The sequence below is a fragment of the Bos mutus genome, chromosome 25 (genome assembly GCF_027580195.1).
Source record: "Bos mutus isolate GX-2022 chromosome 25, NWIPB_WYAK_1.1, whole genome shotgun sequence".
Taxonomy (NCBI): domain Eukaryota; kingdom Metazoa; phylum Chordata; class Mammalia; order Artiodactyla; family Bovidae; genus Bos; species Bos mutus.
This window is the reverse complement of record NC_091641.1, coordinates 40,147,426-40,165,883: the sequence shown is the minus strand read 5'-3', so window position 1 is coordinate 40,165,883 and position 18,458 is coordinate 40,147,426. Positions and strand designations below refer to the sequence as shown.

The 18,458-nt window shown below is 43.6% G+C and overlaps 1 protein-coding gene across 1 annotated transcript in view; it reads left to right on the top strand.

Moving 5' to 3' along the window:
• The window catches only part of LOC102273949 (ATP-binding cassette sub-family A member 17), a 94,969-nt gene that overhangs the window by 5,955 nt on the left and 70,556 nt on the right, over window positions 1-18,458 (top strand). Inside the window, 6 exon segments of the mRNA XM_070362588.1 lie at window positions 4,753-4,880; window positions 6,624-6,786; window positions 8,416-8,675; window positions 11,216-11,332; window positions 12,247-12,364; window positions 18,219-18,392. Of these exon segments, the coding sequence (XP_070218689.1) occupies window positions 4,753-4,880; window positions 6,624-6,786; window positions 8,416-8,675; window positions 11,216-11,332; window positions 12,247-12,364; window positions 18,219-18,392 (960 nt within the window).

Below are 18,458 nucleotides of genomic sequence, written 5' to 3'. Positions count from 1 at the left end.
GTTAAACTCCCCTGTTTATGCCATGGGTTTCCTTAGTGGTTCAGTGGTAAAGAATCTGGCTGTAATGCAGGAGATGTGGGTTCAACCCCTGGGTTGGGAAGATCTCCTGGAGGAGGAAATGGCAACCTACTCCAGTATTCTTGTCTGAGAAATCTCATGAACAGAGGAGCCTGGCAGGCTGCGTTCTGTGGGGTTGCAAAGAGTCGAACACAACTGAGTGACTGAACAACAACTAATACCTTCAGGCCATTCCCCTAAACAAATCCTCCAGCCTAGAAGTAAGGACAAGCAATAGCTTGATGATCTCTTCCAAACCACGATAGACATCTGGGTTTTTCTTCCCTTTCTATCCACCCTTTTGATATACACACAGAGCCTGTTCCTCCCTGGAGGCCTGATTTCTCTCCCACTCTGAGCCCATGATGGCTCCACCCTGGGTGCAGGATGAGTTGTAATCTCTCTGTACTAGTTGGCAGTCCCCTCACTGTAGGAGTTTGTCCAGGGAAGACACATAACTCGGTAAGACTCAAGGAAACAGCAAGATTTTTTCCTGGGGATCTCTGGGAAAGAGATTATTGCTGTTCTGCTTCTGGAAATATGGCACACTAGGTTATATGGACCAACCCAACTATCAAGACAAATAAAATAGGGTAAAAATATATTGATCCAGGGATTAATTACTTAGATGTTAATTTCATAATTGTTCATTAAAAACATTTGTGTTTTGTATGCCTTCCTGTAAGTATACTATTTTGTACAATTTAACAAAATATGTGTGTATGTATATGTGTGTGTTTAAAAAGGCAATCTAAATAAGGCTAAGGAAACAAAAGAACAACAGCAAATCTTTGTATAGGATAAAAGGCAAATGTACTCATAATCCTATCACCCAGATATAAGTGCTATTTAAAACCTTGTATGGGCTTTCCTGGTGGCTCAGCTGGTAAAGAATCCACCTGCAGTGTGGGAGACCTGGGTTCGATCCCTTGGTTGGTAAGATCCCCTGGAGAAGGGAATGGCTACCAACTCCAGTATTCTGGCCTAGAGAATTCCATGGACTGTATAGTCCATGGGGTCTCAAAGAGTTGGACACGACTGAGTGACTTTCACTTTGATTTTTCAAAGCCTTGTATACACCCTTCTTTCCTTTTTTCTAACAAAATTGGATCGTCTTGTATGAACTCTTAACCTACTTTTTATTTATTGTATTGTTAAAATATTTCCGTACTCTTGGATATTTTTCTAAAAAAAAAAATCCAGGTGAAGGAAAGAACACAGAGAGAGGTCAATGGAATCCCCAAACTGCTTCTTGTGAAACCTGCATCATACAAGAGGGAACTGAGCTCATTCAGGTGGAATGTCTCATAGGAGACCATCTCCCATGGAGCCAGGACCCCAAATGCCTGGACTCCCACTGTAAGCCTGAGCCAGAAGAGAACAAGCCTCTTTCCCACCCTGGAGGGGCTTCGAGAAAACAGCACAGCAGCAGAAGCGCCTGCCCCCAGGGTTTGGAGCCCAGATTCACATCCCCTGGTTGTCAAAAGAAAAGAAGAGAGAACCCCTCAAAGTACAAAGTGAGATGTCGATGGCCAGATGCAAATGTCACCTCCTCTGAAAGAACACGTCATGATTCTGTATCTCAAAGAAGGGCAGCCACAAATGTGTCACAGTCAGTGAGCACATATCAGAAAACGAGAGCAAGGGTGAAGATCAGTGTGAACGACAGACGGCAGAAACAGAACCAGAGATACTTCAGATAATGGAATTATTAGCCTCACATTATGAAATCACTATGTTTACTAGATTTAAAAATATAAAAGACAACCTGAAAATATTTGTAGCTAGTATTCCACTATAAGAGTCGCCTAGCCGATGTGAGGGGGGAGAAGAGCCAAACAGAACTTCTAGAAGTAAAAAAATAATCAGAATATGATACAAAACTCAGTTGAAGGTAAAACTGGTGAACTGGAAGACAGCTGAAGGAGACTTTCAGAATACAACACAGAGAGAAATGAAATGACAAAATATAGAAGAAAAGTTAAGAGACAGGGCCCTCACTATTCCATTTAGAACTTCAGCTGGGAGGTCTTAGTCCCAGAAACTGCTAGCATCAAAAAAATAATCAAAAAAGTAATACAGAGGAAGAGAAAGAAAGTGTTTGTTTTTTTTTTTAATTTTTTATTGGAAGTTCCATGGGATCCCAAAGGAGTTGAGCATGACTGAGTGACTAAACAACAACAACAACGACAGCAACAGCATCGTGTTAGCTTCAGGCACACAGCAAAGTGAATCAGTGACACACACACACATCTCCACTCTTCTAGGTTCTTTTCCCGGGTAGGCCATTACAGAGTATAGTAATATGTGCTATACAGTGGGTACTTATTACCCATTCTGTATATAGTGGTGTGTATATGTCAGTCACAGTCTTCCAATTTGTCCCTCAGCTTCACTGTCACACTGAGTGAAGTCAGAGAAAGACAGATACCATATGATATCACTTATATGTGTAATCTAAGAAAAAGGTTCAAATGAACTTATCTACAAAACAGAGAAGTCTTGAGACTGGATACAGTTTGAGAACTGGATCAAGTCTCAGCTTTTGTGGATCAAGTGGTTGTCTAAAGAGTGGGTTTTGTTCTGGTAAAAAGGTAAAGTTCAGTTTCACCAAAAAGTCTTTTCAGGAGTTGTTTTAACCTTTTTTGTGTGTTGGGCAAGGTGTGGAACAGCTTTTACCTTAGAGTTAATTTATTCCATTACTAAGGTGTGACTCTTGTGAACACCTCAAGTGATCACCAGGAACTATCCCCACTGGCTGGTCAGAACTCAAGTGCCTCCTGATCTCAGTGGGCTCTGGGCACCACTGAGCCCGTCCTGTCCTGCTCACCCGGGCAGGGCACATCATAGGAGTCATTAAAGTGTCCTCTGAGCAGGTTTCTGGGGCCATTTCCCAGCGCAGCCTTCTTCTCCTGGGAACTCTGGCCTGCAACTTAAAGCCACTTCAGACTCTTCCAACTCAAACCTCTGTCAATGCAGCCACATAGCTGTCTGTGTTCCACTTGGGTCCCCCCTCCCTGCTCTGTGGTCTGAAATGTGCCTTCAGACAGAAAACCAGAGCGCTCTTAGTGGTCATCTTATTTGTTTCTCTTTTCCCAGGAATCATAATGCTGTGCTACGTATTGGCCGTTGTCTGAAAAACTTGATTCTTTTCTTTCCTATCCAGTTTTTTGGTTATTTGTGGTAGGAGGATAAATTCAATCTCTGTTACTCCATCATGGCCAAAAACATAAGTCATGGATTTTTTTTTAATATACAAAAGAAATTGGCTTACAGAGATTGTGTCATGATAAAGGAATCAGGAGCCAATGGTAGCTGAAGGACTCCACTGTTTAACCTTTAGGATCACTCAGAATTCTACCAGGTGCATGCCCTGTTTTTGTTTTTTTTAAATCTAGTTAATAAAAAATTCTCATTAGTATTTCCAGAGACATTTGAGAAAATATTACCACTCCAAAGTGAAACCAGACCCCCATAAAAAAAGGAAACAGTGGAAGAAACAGAGGACTTGGAAATTAAAAATGATTATCAAAATAACATTCATGGAAATAATAGGATGGACATGTGTGAAGTTCTGTTGGTGATGGGGAAGGTAAAGTCAAGAGAAGCCTCTAAGACTGTAAAGCCAAGAGACCAAGAAATGGATGAAGGAATATGGATGAAGGATGAAGGAGGGGATAGACATGAAGGGTATGTCTGGATGTCTCAGCTTGTCTGTTCACATTTCTGGAAGAAAGGTGACAAATGACAGGAGGAAAACAGCAATAGAGAAAAGCTTTCTGAACACTGGCATCTCCAGCTCGGGCAGATGCGCTCATCACAAGCAAGGGAACAAGAAAGAGCAAAAAGGTGGGCCTGTGTTATGACATTTCTGAACCCAGGGATCAAGGAACAGAAGTCTCACAGGTTTCTGGTCACCTCCGAGGAATCAGACATTACCCTTGGCAGCGCGGTGTGCTCAGTGGTATGGTGACACCTTCAGCCTTCTGAGAAAGAATTATTCTCAAGGAGGATCCTGAATCTCCAGTCAGATGTGAGGACAGGTGACTTTTAAAACTTAATTCTCTCATCAGAGCAGCTATACTTCTTGATGATTTTGTTTCCACTTTTGGTTTTTATAACCATGAAGAGAAGCTGGAAATGCAGTGATAATTTTCTCATTAACGTGAACAAGAATTGTGTTCTATCTACTTCAGTCCCAAGTGCAGCTTTGTTGTTGTTCAGTCACTAAGTTGTGTCCGACTCTTTGTGACCCCATGGACTGCAGCATACCAGGCCTCCCTGTCCTTCACCATCTCCTGGAGTTTGCTCAAACTCATGTCCATCAAGTTGGTGACACTATCCAACCGTCTCATTCTCTGTTGCCCCTTCTTTTGCCCTCAATCTTTCCCAGCATCAGTGTCTTTCCCAATGAGTCAGCCTAGAAGAACTCAAATATGCAAGAGCTTTGAGACCCTGCAGAGGTTTAGCTGTTATCATCAACTATGCATTCCCACTGCCCAGGATGGTTCTGGGTGTCTTATATAGGATGTGCACATTCGTTTGCAGGATGAAGGAGTGAGTGAGTGACATTTGCCAGCTGAGGAGATGGAAGTCCGTATCTTTTGGGGTAGAAGAGGGTAGTTGGGCAGCATTTAACACCCCTATCCTCACTCCCCTGCCAACTACTCACTAACTGGATTTTTCTCTTTGTAGTTCTAGGCTACCCTTCAGTACCTGTGTTTGAAAAGTACATAATTCAAGATCCCAAAGCTTTTTATGTATTGACTGGGATTGTTTTTGATCATAACTTCAATGACAACACGGAACCCTTGCCACTTGAGGTAAGAGCATCTCTTCCGTCACAGTCTTCTCATGATGCCCGCCATCAACATGAGTTCAGTAAGCAATCCTGTTACCGAGCTGTGCCTCATAAGCTTTGTCGGCTGGTGGCTGTCTTATATCCAGAGGAGATTAGACAATACTCCTGATTTCATATCTTAAATCCTGTTTTCTTATTCTTCAAAAGAGAAGGCATTTTGGAGCGAGCTTGTGTCCTGAGGGTACAGGATGGCATATTTTCAGCCACTGGGCTACAGAAGGGAGCCTCAGTGCCCAACCCCATAGACTGGAGTCCCAGTTCTGTACTTCCTCCTGTGTAACCTTGGGATAGTCACTGTCATTCTTGGGCCTTAGTTTCTCTATCAGTGTAATGGAACTAATAGTAGTTCCTAACTCTTAGAACCAGTGTGAGGATTAAATGAGTTTTATGCCTATAAAGTGCTTAGAATGGGGCCTGGAGCAGAGGCATTTTCCAGAAGGAATAGTAATTGTCATTATTACTAATCCCATGGACTTCAGATATGGTGGATCTGTTCATTTAAGGAAAAGGCAGTGTTTTAAATATCAGAATATTTGATTTCTGCTTTAGGATGGAAAAACCACTGATGTATAGCTTTTGTGCTCTGCTGTGGCAAATAGATGGGGAAACAGTGGAAACAGTGGCTGACTTTATTTTTCTGGGCTCCAAAATCACTGCAGATGGTGATTGCAGCCATGAAATTAAAAAATGCTTACTCCTTAGAAAGAAAGCTATGACCAACCTAGACAGCATATTGAAAAGCAGAGACATTACTTTGTCAACAAAGGTCCATCTAGTCAAGGCTATGGTTTTTCCAGTGGTCATGTATGGATGTGAGAGTTGGACTATAAAGAAAGCTGAGTGCTAAAGAATTGATGCTATTGAACTATGGTGTTGGAGAAGACTCTTGAGAGTCCCTTGGACTGCAAGGAGATCCAACCAGTCCATTCTAAAGGAGATCAGTCCTGGGTGTTCTTTGGAAGGACTAATGCTAAAGCTGAAACTCCGATACTTTGGCCACCTCATGCGAAGAGCTGACTCATTTGAAAAGACCCTGATGCTGGGAGGGATTGAGGGCAGGAGGAAAAGGGGACGACAGAGAATGAGATGGTTGGATGGCATCACCGACTCAATGGACATGGGTTTGAGTGAACTTCAGGAGTTGATGATCGACAGGGAGGCCTGGCGTGCTGCACTTCATGGGGTCGCAAAGAGTCAGACATGATTGAGCAACTGAACTGGAACTGTTGCAGTCTATCTAACAATCAGCTGTTAGAACTAGTGCAGGATGTTGGACACTTACAAATGCCAGGCCCATCCCAGGGACCATCTTATTTGATCCCACAGCACCTTGGAGGTAGGTACTGTTAACGTCATTCCTGTTTTACTGATGAGGAAGCCTAGGCAAGGTGAGGTAACTTGCCCAGATTGCTGTGGCTGCTCATTAGGAGACGGGGGTTTGGATCCCGGTGGTCTGGCTCCAGAGCCTGCACTCAGAGCCTTTTCACTGCTTTCCTGACGGGAGTCGTGACCCCTCTTGTTTCTTAGGCTGGTCACAGAAGGATGCAGGGAAGACACGTCCGCGTGTGCCCCCAGAGGATGTCTGCCCACGCGGGTGCCCTTCCTCCTGTCACAGCTAACGTCAGGCACACCCTTGCTGTGTCCTGTTCCGTTTCTGAGTTCCTCGATCTCATGACTGCATTTGTTTTCTCTCTGTTCTTCATAGGTTAAGTACTACTTGCGCTTCAGTTTCTTTCAGAGGAATTATTTATCCTTGAGGTTAATCCTCCAACAAGATGACATGCAAGGCTGGCTCACATCCTTTCTTTATCCTCCTAACCTAAGCCAAGAGCCCCGAGACTATGGAGTTTCTGAAGGGGGAGCTCCAGGTGAGGAAGCCTCTGTGCATCGTCGTGAGCTGGTTTCATCCAGTCTTAATGACGCCATTTGTGTTGTTTTTGTGTCTGAACACTCGCTAAACTAACATTTCAGAAGAGGTTGAAGCAGTGCATTTAGAAATGTGGCATTCAGGGAACTACCCTGGTGGTCCAGTGGCTAAGACTCTGTGTTCCTAATGTGGGGGGCCTGGGTTCGATCCCTGCTCAGGGAGCTAGATCCCACATGCCACAGCTAAAAGATCCTATGTGCCAAGATTAAGACCCAGTGCAGCCAAATAAATTAACATTAAAAAAAAAGAATGTGGCGTTTAGTAAAATGCTTACATTCTAGAGTAAGTTAGTCCAGCAGTTGAGCCGCTAATTGTTTTGTAATGATACTGAATTGTTCAAGAGAAGAATGGAAGCATTTTACAAGCATGAGTGCTTTCTCTATGTTCCCGCTTATAACAGTGTGTACTTGCCGTTAGCTCCCTGCACTGAGGGAAGGCAGTGGGGCGGCGCGGAGACTCGCGCATCCTGCTTCCTCCACGGTAAGCAGTGGCCTCCTGACTGGAGGCGCATGAACCAGGCCTCCCTGGGACTTGTGCCCTCCAAACCCCTGTCGTGTTTTGGTCTCGGTCTTCATGAGGGGTTTAGGGTGACTGTCCTCTCTGGGCCCTCGAGGATGAACTGCTCTTAGAAAACTAAGTCGCCAGTCTGCAGCACCTTGTAGAGTGACCACGCTATCGACCTGAAGCTTTGGGCTTGCAAGCCCCCCAAGTGGGAATCCAAGTCCCAGGGTTTATAGTGTCATGTAATTCTAGAAAGGGTGTCAGCAGTTCTGTGGCAGTTCTCCTGCTTGCAATCACGGATATGTAACAGTTCCCAGACTTTTATGGTTAACAATTTGTTCCTGCCTTTTTCATCCTGACACATCTGGAGGCCTCCCTAGGTCTCGGCCACCAGAAGACCTCAGTCCTCTCTACCCTAATGCTGGCATACCCCACTCAGCTCTGCCGGTATGGAGGGCTGGCGACCCTCGCTTGGACGTAGACCATTATTTCTTAGAAAACTCCAGGACCAGGGATCTTTGCCTTTCGATCTATTTATTGTTCCCAAAAGGTGACCTTGGCACACCAGCTATGCTGTATTGAAACAAGGGTTGCTTATGGTGAAGACTGGTTTTGAGGTCTGGCAGCAAAATTCAGTGACCATAACCCTTGGACTACAGCAGGGACAGTTCAGGGAAAGGTCACAGCAGTTGAGAGGGGCTATGTCTTCCAAGTTCTTTGAATTTGACTCTTCCTGTGTGGTGCAGAGCACAACTGCAGAGTGTTCACCCTCCCCAGAGCCTGAGGACTCGGGAGGAGAAGCCCCCCTGCCCCAAGGATGGTTGTATTGGGTATCCCTCATCTGTCTGCCCAGAACTCCCGTTTACCCTATTTCTGATAAAAGACACCATCCCTCAGCCACACGAGTCCCACTGTGACTTTTTCTTCTATATCGTAGCACCGTGGCTATAGCAGTGCCTTTTCTATTCCTGACTGTATGAATGGCTAGCCATCACCCATCTGAATTATCAGTTGTTTTGCATCTTTGTCCTTAATCTCTTGTGTTTGTATCCACTGCTTTTTCGTGTAGGATACTACCAAGAAGGCTTCCTGGCCATACAGCATGCGACAGATAGAGCCATCATGTGGCACCACGCTCCCACGGAGACGACCGGGCTGTTTCAGAGCCTCAGTGTGCTTCTGAAGAGATTCCCACATGGTGCATATGTGCGGGACATCTTCTTCCTGGTCCTTCAGAATGAGTTCCCTGTTTTCCTTATGCTCAGCTTCATCTGCATTGAGCTCATCACCATCAATTCCATTGTACTGGAGAAGGAGAGAAAGCTGAAGGTAATCCTGTCGTAACAGACAGGTGGCCAGGAATGTGTGGGAACTGCTAATAAACGATGGCCAGGGTAGGAGGGCGGCCAGGGCAGGTGAGAGGTGGCTGTAGGTGTGAGAGCAGCCTTTGAGGTGAGCTGGAACTTGGATGTTCTTTCACCATTTTAACCGGCTTTCAGCTTAGTTCATGTCATTAGGTGAACTCTTACTTTCAGAAGAGGAGTGTCTGTCCTAGGTTCCTGACTTGCCAGCACACTGCCTCACACACGACAGGTGTGCGAAAATGTTTGTGAACTGACTAACTGACAAATGAGAGGAATAATCATCCAAAATTAACTCAGTCTAATTTTGTGGCAAGGTAGACAGGGAGCGTTCTCTAGAAGCCACAACTTAAGATAGGGTAGATCTTTCTGCCCTCCTCTGTTCCTTACGTAACCTCTCTTGTTACTTCTCTCCTCACTTTTTGCTCTTTAAGAAAATCTTCTCAGTCTCTCCGCTTTCTTCTCTTTTTGTTGATTCTTATGTACTAAGATAGGTGGCCAGTGGCTCTGTGAGCCATGCGTGGCCTCACCAGTGATGTCTGGTTTGCTCTGCCTTCTCATGTGATCAGTCTGCCGTGGGAGGCCGTGGGCAAGGGGGCGTTTCCTGCTTAATCAGATGTGGTGGAAGGTAGGGATCTTAACCCACTGCGACGGGTGCTGCTGAGACAGGGCCTGATGGCAGGCCTCTCCACTTGGCTCTGCATGGAGTGAACAGCTCCACGGAAGCCAGAAGCTTCTGGTGTGCCGTTGGAAACCCTTTTTCATTGCCAGCTCAGGGAGGGAGTTTTCTCTTTACTATTTGTTAAGTCATTTCGTCAACAGATTGGTGGAGGGAAGAGGGCGGGTATCAAATATTTTCACCCAGATCATTGACTTGGTTGTGTGTTTCCTATTTCACACTTGAGTTTGCTTTCTAGACAAGAATAAAGAACACTTTTGAAAAGCTTAAAAGTAAACACCAAATAGTATTGAAAAGTAGGACATTTAATTCTTAAAACCCTGGAGAAAATAAAAAGAAAGAAAATATAGTCCATATACCAAAAGATAGAAAACAAAGGAAATCACATATACACACACACAAAAACACATACAACAGAAGATGTAATATTAAATAAGAAATCGGAAGGCCTTCTTTGGCGTCTCAGCGTTACAAAATCCACCTGCCAATGCAGGAGACACAGGTTCCATCCCTGGGCCTGGAAGATCCCACGTGCTGTGGAGCAGCTAAGCCTGTGGGCCACAACCACTGAACGCACGTGCTCTGGGCCCGCGAGCTGCCGTTACTGAGCCTGTGTGTCGCAGCTAGTGAAGCCTGTGGTCCCTGGAGCCCATGCTCCACAGCAAGAGAAGCCACCGCAATGAGAAGCCTGTGGACCACAGTGAGGAGTAGCCCTAGCTCGCCACAGCTAGCGAAAAGCCTGCACCCCAGTGAAGACCCCGCACAATCACGTGAGCTCAAAAGCACACACTTCAGAAGAAGAGTTCGTGTTCTGACATCGCAGTACTGGCACACATTACCCGTTTATGTGCTTTAAGTGAAGGTCAGGTTTTAAATCATGTGTATGTCATTTTTGTGATTCCCTGCTTTAACCAACTCGTTTTTGATTCATTGACCTACTACCACTTCTGATCTTTATAAAAGATAAAAACTCTATTTCTGTACTTAGGGCATGGAGTATACAGGGTTGTTACCACATATTTATCTCCAGTACAAGACTGTGAACTTTTGGAATGCAGTCGCTCTGCCTGTGGTATTTTTTCTGCCTGGTACCCAGCATAGAGCTTTGCTTTTATTCACTTACCAGACATTTTTTTCACCTGTGTTTGCTAGACATATGCATGTGAGTTACAGATACAAATGACACCATCCTTTTCCTTGGGTGATTCATGGTAGTAAGGTCACATGTTACAAAGGAGCCCCCAGTGCTTGGGTAATGGGATGTGTGGATGTGATGGCTGTATGGGGCAAGGGCGGAGCTGAGCAGAGAAGGCTTCACAGAGCAGGTAACACTTGAACTAGGTTTTGAAAATCAAGCAAGATTTCAATAGGTAAAGAGAGAATGAGAGAAGAAAGAGTCAGAGCAACATGTGTGAGCGGCAAAGCAAACAAAAAAGACAAAGAGGTTGAGATGTGTTTAGTGAATTATAGGAAGATTTTCTGTGACCAGACCACAGGATGCCGAGGAGTTTAGATTCTATCCTCAGGGCCATAGGAGCCATTCACGGATAGTCAGTGTTCAATAAATGAATGAGCCAGCAGTTTACTAACCATAACAAAAGAAGAATAATTTTAACCCAAGATCTGTCTCTCCCAGAGAAACTCCACTGTCTGGTTTGTTGATCTCTTTGCAACTCAGTCCCCATCACATTCATGATCTGCCTCTTCCCGGGACACACGTGGGACCCTTTATCCCAGACTGCTCGGGTTTCAGTAACAGACAGCTAAACCAGACCAGTTCAGACTGAGCCTGAAGACCCTGTAACGCCTGGTTCTTTCGCTTTTTCTAGGAGTATATGTGCATGATGGGGCTGCACAGCTGGCAACACTGGGTGGCTTGGTTCATCGTGTTCTTCATTTCTGCCTCCATTGTTGTTTCTTTCATGACCGTTCTCTTCTGCATAGAGGTACATGTCTCTTGTCTTTCAGGATGTGCTAAGCTCTGAAGATAATGGGGGGAAAGTATGGTGTGGTGTGGCTGGTGGTGGTGCGATTCAAGACATGGTGAAAACACAGTAATTGATGAACATTTTAAAAACCTCAGGTTGACATGTGGTGGTATTTGCTCAGCCTTTGGCAGAGGAAGCATTGAAATTTATGATCTGGGAGAACTTTGCCCTGCCTCCACTTCTCCGGTCTTCAAGTAGTGGGCCTGAGTGTGATTAGTTCATTAGGAAAGTTGAGTTATAAACTTTAAAACATTGCAAATTTTGTGCTCTGTAAATAATTGGAAAAGCTATTGTAAAAGTTAAGAACATTCTTTTTATGCCCAGGTATCTTGTTAATTTTTCCTTTTATGCTGTCAATGGAATTTTGTGTTCCAATTCACTAACTTGTGTTTAATAACTAAATTATAATATGGATACATGAAAATTTGCCTGCTAAATTACCAAAATTGGGGCATTTTGAATGTAGAAAGGCAGGAAAACTCAGACTATATAGCAAAATATATAAACAAAATTGCCTGAAAACAATAAAAAGAGGAGATATAAGATATCAAAAGGAATACTAAAATTATTTGTAGTAGTTATAATGGTAAATAGGATGAACTCTCTTATTAAAGCAAAAAGAACATTGACATTGGGCCAGAAATTGAATTCAAGCTTATGCTTTCCTTAAAAAAGGCATAAACACAGAGCGTGATTTGTAAATGGTAATGGAGGCTAGATTAAAGGTCTGCCTTAAAAACCTATGTATATATTGTTTTATTTAAGATAATCCTGTTTTTTTTTTTTAATGTACACATTGTTTTAAGGGTCTTTTACGCCTTTTCTTCATTCTTTCCATGTAAGAATTACGTACACCTGTGATTGTTTTGTAGTTTGACGAGTCAGCAGTGTTCGGAAACAGTGACCCTAGTTTGATATTTGTGTTTCTAATGTGTTTCGCAATTGCCACAATTTTCTTTGCATTCATGATCAGCACTTTCTTCCAAAAAGGTGAGTCCTGATACAATTTTCTGTCAGGGAATGTGTTTATAACTTCTTTTCTTGGTAGCATTGCTATTTCCATTACCTATGGCATTAATTATTATTCCTTCAGAATCAATTTTTCACTTGTATGATTACTTTAACAATGGAATAATTCCATTCACCATTAAAGACATGTGAAATTATCTCCGTATATGTACGCTTTTATGCTTCTCTGGGCTTCTAAATGTTACTTCAAAATAGATGGAAATGATAAGTCACAGTTTGGAAGGAAAGAAGGGGTAAGACATCCAGGGCAGATAATTTTCCAGGTCCTGATTGTGAAGTTGTGGCATAACAATAGTAAGACGCCATAATAAAAGAGGAACTCCTGGGAATTTGGTTCTGTCAGGAGGGGTGTTACCTCTAAAATGATAGGTAGAATAGATGAATCATGAAAGGCAAAAATAAGAACTGATGCCAAAGAGTGCGGGAGAATTGAGTTATGGGTCAACCTAGAGAGGTGCAGATAGAAACACTAAAGGAGCACAGGCCTGGCAGCTGGTGACACAAAAAAAGAGGTTTTAAGAGACCTTGGGGAATTCCCTGGTGGCGCAGTGGATAAAAATCCTCCTGCCAAGGCAGGGGACATGGGTTCAATCTCTGGTTCAGATCTTCCTGGACCTTCCAGTTTCCCAGGAAGATCCACCATGCCATGGGACAGCCGAGCCTGTGCACCACAGCTACTGAAGCTCACCTTAGAGCCCATACTCTGCAACTAGAGAAGCCCCCACAACAAGAAGTCTGTGTGCCGCAGCTAGAGAGTAGCCCTGGCTCCCCACAACTAGAGAAACGCCTGCTCACTGCAGTGAAGACCCAGTGCAGCCAAAAATAAATAAAAGTTTTTAAAAAATTACCATATGATCCAGCAGTCCCACTCCTGGTCATATATCTGTAAAAGAGAAAAACTGTAATTCAAAAAGATACTTGCCCCCCAATGTTCATAGCAAACATTATTTGCAATGGTCAAGACATGAAAGCAACATTAGTGTCTGTCAGCAGATGAGTGAATAAATAAGATGTGGTGTATAGAGAATGGAATATTAGCCATAAAAAAGGATGAAATAATGCCATTTGTAGCAACATGAATAGACCTAGAGATTATCATACTAAGTGAAGTAAGTCAGACAGAGCAAGGCAAATATCATATGATATTACTTACATGTGGAATCTGGAAAAAATACCAATGAACTTACTTAAAAAACAGAAACAGACTCATAGACATAGAAAACAAACTTGTTAGCAAAGGGAAAAGGGAGAGAGTAAATTAGGAGTATGGGACTAACAGATGCACACTACTATATATCAAGTAGATCAACAACTAGATTTACTTGTTACATATCAGAAGCTCTTGTTCTGGCCTCAGAGCACTGCATTTGCATCTCAGTGTTTATCCTGACTTTGAGCAGATCCAAAGATTCCATATCCATTTCTCTGGAAAATGATAGCACTTATAACATATTAGCAATTATTATCAGCCTTTACAAAAGAAGCAAATTCAGAGAAGCTAGAGGAGACCCAGAGTTAGCCATCATTCATGTGGTCGGGTTCAGTGAAGGGCTGCCTGATGCCTTAATGGTGGTTCTTTATGTTATGTATGCAATCCTTACATTTTCGATCCTTGTTCTCTTAATTTCCTGGAATGCAAATGTTTGCCTTTATTTTATATTCCTTTCCCAGACTTCCATTTGATAGGTTTATCTCCAAATCTGAAACCACTGTGCTTCAGTTCAGTTCAGTTCACTTGCTCAGTCGTGTCTGACTCTTTGCAACCCCATGAATTGCAGCATGCCAGGCCTCCCTGTCCATCACCAGCTCCTGGAGTTCACCCAAACTCATGTCCATCGAGTCGGTGATGCCATCCAGCCATCTCATCCTCTGTCGTCCCCTTCTCCTCCTGCCCCCAGTCTCTCCCAGCATCAGAGTCTTTTCCAATGAGTCAACTCTTCACATGAGGTGGCCAAAGTACTGGAGTTTCAGCTTCAGCATCATTCCCTCCAAAGAAATCCCAGGGCTGATCTCCTTCAGAATGGACTGGTTGGATCTCCTTGCAGTCCAAGGGACTCTCAAGAGTCTTCTCCAACACCACAGTTCAAAAGCATCAATTCTTCGGCACTCAGCCTTCTTCACAGTCCAACTCTCACATCCATACATGACCACAGGAAAAACCATAGCCTACGGACCTTTGTTGGCAAAGTAATGTCTCTGCTTTTGAATATGCTATCTAGGTTGGTCATAACTTTCCTTCCAAGGAGTAAGCGTCTTTTAATTTCATGGCTGCAGTCACCATCTGCAGTGATTTTGGAGCCCAAAAAAGTAAAGTCTGACACTGTTTCCACTGTTTCCCCATCTATTTCCCATGAAGTGATGGGACCGGATGCCATGATCTTCGTTTTCTGAATGTTGAGCTTTAAGCCAACTTTTTCACTCTCCACTTTCACTTTCATCAAGAGGCTTTTTAGTTCCTCTTTACTTTCTATCTGCATATCTGAGGTTATTGATATTTCTCCCAGCAATCTTGATTCCAGCTTGTGTTTCTTCCAGTCCAGCGTTTCTCATGATGTACTCTGCATAGAAGTTAAATAAGCAGGGTGACAATATACAGCCTTGATATACTTCTTTTCCTATTTGGAACCAGTCTGTTGTTCCATGTCCAGTTCTCACTGTTGCTTCCTGACCTACATACAGATTTCTCAAGAGGCAGGTCAGGTAGTCTGGTATTCCCATCTCTTGAAGAATTTTCCACAGTTTATTGTGATCCACACAGTCAAAGGCTTTGGCATAGTCAATAAAGCAGAAATAGATGTTTCTCTGGAACTCTCTTGCTTTTTCGATGATCCAGCGGATGTTGGCAATTTGATCTCTGGTTCTTCTGCCTTTGCTAAAACCAGCTTGAACATCTGGAAGTTCAAGGTTCACGTATTGCTGAAGCCTGGCTTGGAGAATTTTGAGCATTACTTTACTAGCATGTGAGATGAGTGCAATTGTGCGGTAGTTTGAGCATTCTTTGGCATTGCCTTTCTTTGGGATTGGAATGAAAACTGACCTTTTCCAGTCCTGTGGCCACTGCTGAGTTTTCCAAATTTGCTGGCATATTGAGTGCAGCACTTTCACAGCATCATCTTTCAGGATTTGAAATAGCTCAACTGGAATTCCATCACCTCCACTAGCTTTGTTCATAGTGATGCTTTCTAAGGCCCACTTGACTTCACATTCCAGAATGTCTGGCTCTAGATGAGTGATCACACCATCGTGATTATCTGGGTCATGAGGATCTTTTTTGTACAGTTCTTCTGTGTATTCTTGCCACCTCTTCTTAATATCTTCTGCTTCTATTAGGTCCATACCATTTCTGTCCTTTATCAAGCGCATCTTTGCATGAAACGTTCCCTTGGTATCTCTTAATTTTCTTGAAGAGATCTCTAGTCTTTCCCATTCTGTTGTTTTCTTCTGTTTCTTTGCATTGATCGCTGAAGAAGGCTTTCTTATCTCTTCTTGCTATTCTTTGGAACTCTGCATTCAGATGCTTATATCTTTCCTTTTCTCCTTTGCTTTTCGCTTCTCTTCTTTTCACAGCTATTTGTAAGGCCTCCTCAGACAGCCATTTTGCTTTTTTGCATTTCTTTTCCATGGGGATGGTCTTGATCCCTGTCTCCTGTACACTGTCACGAACCTCATTCCGTAGTTCATCAGGCACTCTATCAGATCTAGTCCCTTAAATCTATTTCTCACTTCCACTGTATAATCATAAGGGATTTGATTTAGGTCATACTTGAATGGTCTAGTGGTTTTCCATACTTTCTTCAATTTAAGTCTGAATTTGGTAATAGGGAGTTCATGATCTGAGCCACAGTCTGCTCCTGGTTTTGTTTTTGTTGACGGTATAGAGCTTCTCCATCTTTGGCTGCAAAGAATATAATCAGTCTGATTTCGGTGTTGACCATCTGGTGATGTCCACATATAGAGTCTTCTCTTGTGTTGTTGGAAGAGGATGTTTGCTATGACCACTGCATTTTCTTGGCAAAACTCTATTAGTCTTTGCCCTGCTTCATTCCGTATTCCAAGGCCAAATTTGCCTGTTACTCCAGGTGTTTCTTGACTTCCTACTTTTACATTCCAGTCCCCTATAATGAAAAGGACATCTTTTTTGGGTGTTAGTTCTAAAAGTTCTTGTAGGTCTTCATAGAACCGTTCAACTTCAGCTTCTTCAGCGTTACTGGTTGGGGCATAGACTTGGATTACTGTGATATTGAATGGTTTGCCTTGGAAACAAACAGAGATCTTTCTGTCATTTTTGAGATTGCATCCAAGTACTGCATTTCGGACTCTTTTGTTGACCATGATGGCTACTCCATTTCTTCTGAGGGATTCCTGCTCGCAGTGGTAGATATAATTGGTCATCTAAGTTAAATTCACCCATTCCAGTCCATTTTAGTTCGCTGATTCCTAGAATGTCAACGTTCACTCTTGCCATCTCTTGTTTGACCACTTCCAATTTGCCTTGATTCATGGATCTGACATTCCAGGTTCCTATGCAATATTATTGCTCTTTACAGCATCGGACCTTGCTTCTATCACCAGTCACATCCACAGCTGGGTATTGTTTTTGCTTTGGCTCCATCCCTTCATTTTTTCTGGAGTTATTTCTCCACTGATCTCCAGTAGCATATTGGGCACCTACTGACCTGGGGAGTTCCTCTTTCAATATCCTATCATTTTGCCTTTTCATACTGTTCATGGGGTTCTCAAGGCAAGAATACTGAAGTGGTTTGCCATTCCCTTCTCCAGTGGACCACATTCTGTCAGATCTCTCCACCATGACCCGCCCATCTTGGGTGGCCCCACGGGCATGGCTTAGTTTCATTGAGTTAGACAAGGCTGTGGTCCTAGTGTGATTAGATTGACTAGTTTTCTGTGAGTATGGTTTCAGTGTGTCTGCTCTCTGATGCCCTCTTGCAACACCTACCATCTTACTTGGGTTGCTCTTACCTTGGGCGTGGGGTATCTCTTCACAGCTGCTCCAGCAAAGCGCAGCTGCTGCTCCTTACCTTGGATGAGGGGTATCTCCTCACCACCACCCTTCCTGACCTTCAACGTGGGATAGCTCCTCTAGGCCCTCCTGCGCCCACGCAGCCACTGCTTCTTAGATGTGGGGTTGGTCCTCTCGGCCGCCGCCCCTGGCCTCGGGCGTGGTGTAGCTCCTCCCGGCCGCCGCCCCTGGCCTTGTTCGCGGGGTATCTCCTCTCGATGCTGTTTAATCTACCACTCATCTTTGGGCTTCCCTGATAGCTCAGTTGGTAAAGAATCTGCCTACAACGCAGGAGACCCCAGTTTGATTCCCAGGCCAGGAAGATCCCCTGGAGAAGTGATAGGCTACGCATTCCAATATTCTTGGGCTTCCCTTGTGGCTCAGCTGGTAAAGAATCCACCTGCAATGCGGGAGACCTGGGTTCTATCCCTGGGTTGGGAAGATCCCCTGGAAAAGGGAAGGGCTACCCACTCCAGTGTTCTGGCCTGGAGATGCACATACATAGTTCATGGGGTTGCAGAGAGTAGGGTATGACTGAGTGACTTTCACTTTCATCTTTGAAGAAGACAGTTTTTACTGTTGGAGATGTTATTAATGCACTATTAGAGGAAGTTCTAGGCAGTTAAATGCTTGTGCATTTTCATAAGATGTATTCATTTTTTTAAAGTGCAACAAATCCTCTTCATCTTTTGATAGTGAAAGTGCAAGTATAAAAGGTTTCTATCAAAATTTCTGAAAAGACTGCTTGTGCATTATTGATGAAACTCTTTTCATTTCTGCCTTCTGAATCTGCAGCTCATGTTGCCACTGCCTCAGGAGGCATCATCTTCTTCTTCACCTACCTCCCTTATCTCTACGTCGCGTTCACATACAGCCAAAGGAGCTCCTTCCAAAAGATTGCCTTTTGCCTCCTCTCCAACGTTGCTATGGCACTGGGAGTCCGATTAATCTCCACATTTGAAGCAAGAGGTGAGCCATACCTTTCTCAAGGTAAACTGCCTTAATATCTTGCCATTTCCTGACAGGCAAAGTTGA